Source organism: Cebus imitator, unplaced genomic scaffold (genome assembly GCF_001604975.1).
Source record: "Cebus imitator isolate Cc_AM_T3 unplaced genomic scaffold, Cebus_imitator-1.0 Scaffold62, whole genome shotgun sequence".
In the NCBI taxonomy this organism is placed as follows: domain Eukaryota; kingdom Metazoa; phylum Chordata; class Mammalia; order Primates; family Cebidae; genus Cebus; species Cebus imitator.
In genome coordinates this window covers 3,355,039-3,361,038 of record NW_016107377.1, presented here as the reverse complement: position 1 = coordinate 3,361,038, position 6,000 = coordinate 3,355,039, and the positions used below count along the sequence as shown (strand labels likewise).

The window sequence follows — 6,000 nt, the reverse complement described above, 5'->3', positions numbered from 1 at the left end:
ATTAAAATGTATGACAATCTTTATTGAAGGCAGTAAAAAAAAAAAAAAAAAAAAAAAAAGAAAAGAAAGAAAAAGAAAATAGCATTTGTGTGTTCAATAACATTTACTGAGCATTTATTAAGTGTCAGGTATTCTACTGGGCATCATCTCAATCCTCAACTGAAAGTTGAGGCTCAGCAAGGCTGGGGAACTTCTTCGAGATCATCTATCGTGTGAATGGCAGAGTTTCAGACCAGAGCCCAAGTTCATCTAATACCATATCCATAACTACTCCATAATTACTGGTCCCTTTCAAATTCTCAGCATAAATAAGGTTCTGCTCTGTTCCTTTCTACTTAAAAGAATGCATTTCTACTTAAAATCTAATTCAAAACTGGTTAACTTTATTACTGGGTTCTCTGACGTAAAAAATAAGTAAAAATTATAAATATGAATAATCATGAGACATGATCTTTCCTACCATTTCTGGTACTTCTACTTTTTTTTCAGTGAGATTATAAATATCAGGAGCAAGGAGTAAACTAAAAACTCCTTTAATTCCAGACCATGCCATAACAACTCCCCATCGCCAATTATATTCATAATTTGAACGCATCAAAATAAGGCTCACTAACAAAATAGTGAGCAACCTGTGGAGAGAGAAACATTAAAAATAAATCACACCTTGTTTATTAATGTTATTCATGGTTGAAAGCATGTACTAAATACTAAATTTAATATATATTTTTTCAGGAAAGAGAAAACAATGCAATTTATTGTTAAATCCTTCCAATTTTCTGGGACTAATCAAATCTACTATTTAAATTTTGCACGTAATACTCAAGTCTTAAAAAATAATGCTGAAAGTTTTAAACAAATATAAGGAATTATCATCAACACTACTGTATATTGTTTGGATTTGGGTAGTAAATTCTCACAGGGAAACCTCTTCTAAGAATGCTGACAAGCTCATCTACTCCCTGAAAAGCCATACATGACTGGATTCAAAAATTATAATGGGGGCATGTGCAGATCATGACCCAAATGTAAGATTTTAATAAACTTAATTAATTAAACTTTAATAAACATTAATAAACTTAACCCAACCAAATGTTTACTGAGCTCCCACAAGAATCCATATGCTAAATGTCACACAAATAATTTTAATTTGCGCCTTCTTGCTCTCCAGATTACATTTTAAAAGTAACCTGTGCCAAAATTTAAAATCTATCATTAAGGGACCAGCACTGAGAGAATATCAGTACTGTCCTTCAAATGATTTAGAACAAATGAAATTTCCACAAAAGTAAAATCAGATGTGTTCTTAGCCTCAAAAAGTATATTGTGCATCAGTTGGTGAGCTATAAATTGTACAAGTCAATTTAGAGAATTCCTGTCATTGAGAAACAGAAAATCTACAATTACCATCTATAATGTATATAATTAATTTGGGCAAACTCCTCTGCCTTGCATTCAAGCCTTTTGCAACGTGACTCTTACCAACCTTTTCAGCCTTACTAAATAACCTTTCCCTAAAATATCAGAGTCCAACCAAAATAGAACCAACTTATGTCATTTCCTGATATCAAAAACAGGGAGGCAGAATAGCAAAAAACTCTGAAGTCAGCCTACCTGTGTTAAATTTAGGCTTGCCTTTTACTAACTGCATAACTACATTCGCAAGCTATTTAATCTCTCTGTACCTCAGCTCCTTCATCTGTAAAATGAAGATGATCATAACAATTGTACTTGCCTCAAAGGATTATTGTGGTAATTCAATTAAATGCAGCAATACTCAGGGCTTAGAATGATGCTTTGCATGTGGTCAGCACTCAATACATAATCAATACATAATTATAACTATATACGATACACATGTATCCATACAAAATATTCAATCAGCAACGCTTATTATGTTCGTGTATTCCCATTTCTTTATCTTGGCTCATACTCTCTGAAATGTTTTTCTAAAGTCTTACAAGAAAACCCACCCACACTTCGAGGGCCAACTTAAGGATAATGCTCTTGATTAAAGCCTTTCCTCTAGTGCATGGAACCATCAGTTCAGCAAGATCTCTGCCACTCACTAGCCATTTGACCTTGGACAAGGTCCTTTGCTTTTCTGGGGGCCGATTTCTTCAAAATGTAGAAAATAACAGAGATAAATAATTGGAGATGATAATTCTTATCTTCTAGTGTTGTTATGAAGATGAAATTAGATAATGGATGTATACCTGAGTCAAACAGTGTGCTAAAGCCATGTTTCTTTCTTTATGACCAATCTCAGCTTACATATGAGCTCTCATGGCAGAGCATGTTAAAACTATTTCCTGGCTCTCATACTTAGAGATTCAATTCAGTAGGTTGAAATGGGCCCATGAATTTGCATTTCTGTCTAGCTTACAGGTGATGCCAATCCCTCTCATTTTATGGATAAAACCTTGAAAAATAAACACACTTATCCCAAGTTGCACAGCAAGCTATTGTCAAGGCCTTGACAACAAGGCAGGTTTCCTGGCTCCATGTTCAGAGCCCTTTTTGCTATATGCCAATGCTTCCTAATTCTAATTCTGAGCTTGAGAATCTAAGCTTAGTAAACAAACTTTAAAATATTATTCTTACCTTACTAAATTCACTGTTGCAAATAAGATGAGTATGAAAATTATGGTGTGAAAGTCATAATGGTTGCTTTCTCCACATCCAATCACAATGCCAGAGAAAGCATATATTAAATGTTCATATACAGATGAAAACATTCTTAAGAACCTAGGATGAATGAAAAGGAAATGACATTTTAAGCAATGCATCTTAAATAAAAATTTTTTTTCACATAAAAGCATGTATCTTATACCTTTCACTGTCTTAGCAGAGGCCCTTGCCTTCACCTCTGTTACAGTCAACATTTAAAAGAATTTTGTTGGATCTAAAAACACCCAGTTCCATATTTTTCATTACCCTCATCACACCAATACCGTGGGCTGCTTCTCACAGTAGAATAATAACAGCAAGGCAGAAAACTGAGGACCTCCCCCAGCAGATGATTTATCAGTTTCTCTGGGTTTTTCTGGCAGCATATCAACTGTTGGGGCTGTTACTGCTAAACCCAGAGTTGTGTTGCTACTAGGAGGTACATCTCAGTAACTTTGACTTTGCAATAGCTAACCGGATCATCCCAATGCTCTCTGCACAACCCCTCCCTCTGTGACTCACATGTGCTCTTCTATTTACTTTGAAAGTCTATCCTGTCTGCTTTCCTGTCTCCTGAATTCCTAAAAGTCTTGTAAGGCTAACTGTAGCCCCACGTTGTCTATGAAAGCCTCTTAAGCACCCTAGGTGGTGGCGGTCCTGCTCTGAACTCCTACAGTGCCGACTCTCTGCACTACTGTAGTTTTTAAGCAGAAGAAAGCATTAGAATCACCCAGATTGAATTCTAAAGCTTGACAGAACCATCCGCAGAGATTCTTACTGAGTAGACCAGAGCACATGGGTTAGGACATGGGACTGAGGCCTCAGTAGAGTACACATTCTGTTCTGTATAGGTGCACGTCATAGCACACCTGGGTCAGGGCCAAGTGTGATTTCCACAAGCAGATCTCAAGACCTGCCTCCTCTAGATTCCCTCTCGGGTCTTTCTCTTTCAGCTGAGTGGGTAAGTGTGTCTGCCCCACAAACCAGCCTCCTTACAGGTGGATCTCAAAATTTACGCTCAGAAAGAAGCACAAGGAAGCTTCATTTTAGCTACAGATATAAACCATGTTCTTTGATACATACAGCATTACCCCAATTAAGGAAATAGTTTGGTTCTCCAAGTGACTTCTATCTCTTGATTCAATTGATTCCAAACCCCTACAGGGAAAGAGTAGGGGGACCTCAAACCCTAGTGCATAGTTTTCAAAAAATTCAGAAGTCATGGAATAACTGACTGAGTTAAATACTTTTTCAAAAACCTCAGCTGGGCACGGTGGCTCATGCATGTAGTCCCAACACTTTGGGAGGCTGAGGAGGGCAGATTGCTTGAGCCAGGAGTTTGAGACCAGCCTGAGAAACATGGTGAAACCTCATCTCTACAAAAAATACAAAAAAAACTAGCCAGGTATCATGGAGCAGGCCTGTAGTCCCAGCTACCTGAGAGGCTGAGGTGGGATGATCGCTTGAGCCCTGAAGGTAGAGGCCATAGTGTGCTCTGATAGTGCCATTGCCCTTCAGCCTGGGAGGCAAAGCAAGATCCTGTCTCAAAAAAAAAGTTTTTTTTAATCTCTCCACAAGACCTAAAAAATGCATTACGTATAGTAGAACCTGAAAAATACATGCTTATTCACACATATTGTTACTTTCTTATATAAACACGTCTGCCACTTAACAAGAAGCACCTCTGAGAAGGGACTTATTTTTGTAGCCCCAGACCTAAGATGCAATATCCAGACCACAGCAGATGTTAAGAAAGGATTGGGTTGAATGGGTGAAAAAATAAATAATTGAGTGAATAGAAAGTAATTTATAATGATGTCAACAGACAGCACTACTCATGAAACTGTCTAAATTCAGGCATTATGCCAAATAGATGTTCTATGACTAGTTATTCCCAAGCCTCTGGATTTAAAAAACACAGTAAAGTTTCGTTCACATACACACAAATATGGAATAGTTTCAGGTGCCCTTTTTTTTTTTTCTTTTGCCAAGTAGGCAAGAAAATACTATCTTCTGTCATTGAAATGTCGTAAAAGAAAGGACAGTATAAACAACAAAAAAGGTAGGATGAACATAATTTTATAATAATGCATAGTCCATACATTAAATAAATTAATTTTCCTGGGAAAACTCAAGATTATGGCTTATTTTTCTCAGTTCGACATTTGTTTTCATCTGATGTGGAAATTTCTACATTAGACAATGATCTGGTATCCAATAATTCTTAACCAATTCTCTAATTTATCATAGTCTCTAAGAGAAAGGCTAATTTATTGTTTGCATGCACAGACAGGCAAATGATTTTCCCTCTCCAGAAATGTCCACGTGGCATTTATTACCAGGAGTAAAAGGCAGGTGAGAGCTTTGTTGATGTTACATCTTTCTGCTACTCTTCTTTTCCAGCTCTTCCCATATTGATATACTGTTATTTAGGTATATGATGAAGGAAACAAAGAAATAATGTATTTTTTTAAATCTTCACAGTTCAAAGTAAATTTTTATCAGGTTATATACAAAAAACACCATGGTCTCTTGAGCCACTGATATTTATTCATAACCAGAGTGTCAATTAATGCTGATAATTGTTGGCACGTTAAATTCTTTTCAAATATAACTGATAGCAAAAATAAAATTTTTAAGGATTAAAAAAAAAGCTATGGAAAAAGAATTTTATTAGTGTACATGAAGTTGAGATCCCTTATGCACTAAACTGCTATGAGATCTATCCAAGTGCACGATAGGAAACTTACCTAGTAATTACAAATTCGATCCTCGGTCTAAAGGTTAAAGAGTCTAAATTCAGTCCTACAGTGGCTAAGGCAAGAACGCCTGACATTCCTAAATATTCCACTGCAGAGAAAAAATAAACAAATGAATCAGACGAAATGCATTCAGATCTGTACACTGAGATACTTTATCTTGAATGAATTGGTGGGAATCTTAAGAGGAGTAGTAGTTCTTAGAAAGTTGCTTCAAGGGATTGACCTAATCCAGTAAATTGGGGGCTGGCTAACTTTTTCTATAAAGGGCCAGATAGTAAATATTAATGTTTGTGAACCATACAGCCTCTGTTACAGTGGCTCAATTCAGCTACTGTAGTGCAAAAGCAGTCATAGATAATATGTAAATGGGTGTGTCCAGTAAAACTTGGTTATTAGACACCAAAGTCCAAATTTCACAAAATTTTCATATGCCATAAAATATTCTTCTTTTGTGCCATTTTAAAATGTAAAATCTATTTTCAGCTAACAGGCAGATTTAGCCCAAGAGTTGCAGTTTGCCAACTCCTGCTGGAGACCATCATTGAGAATAGGGCTCATGAAAAAATAAGTT

General features: G+C 36.2%; 1 protein-coding gene across 1 annotated transcript in view; it reads right to left on the bottom strand.

Annotated features, from left to right (window-relative positions):
• Positions 1-6,000, bottom strand: part of SLC9C2 (solute carrier family 9 member C2 (putative)) — a 72,672-nt gene that overhangs the window by 41,002 nt on the left and 25,670 nt on the right. The window contains exons 7-9 of the mRNA XM_017529977.2: positions 5,418-5,517; positions 2,602-2,745; positions 461-629 (exon numbers count right to left, since the gene is read on the bottom strand). Of these exons, the coding sequence (XP_017385466.1) occupies positions 461-629; positions 2,602-2,745; positions 5,418-5,517 (413 nt within the window). The remainder of the gene's footprint in view (positions 1-460; positions 630-2,601; positions 2,746-5,417; positions 5,518-6,000) is intronic.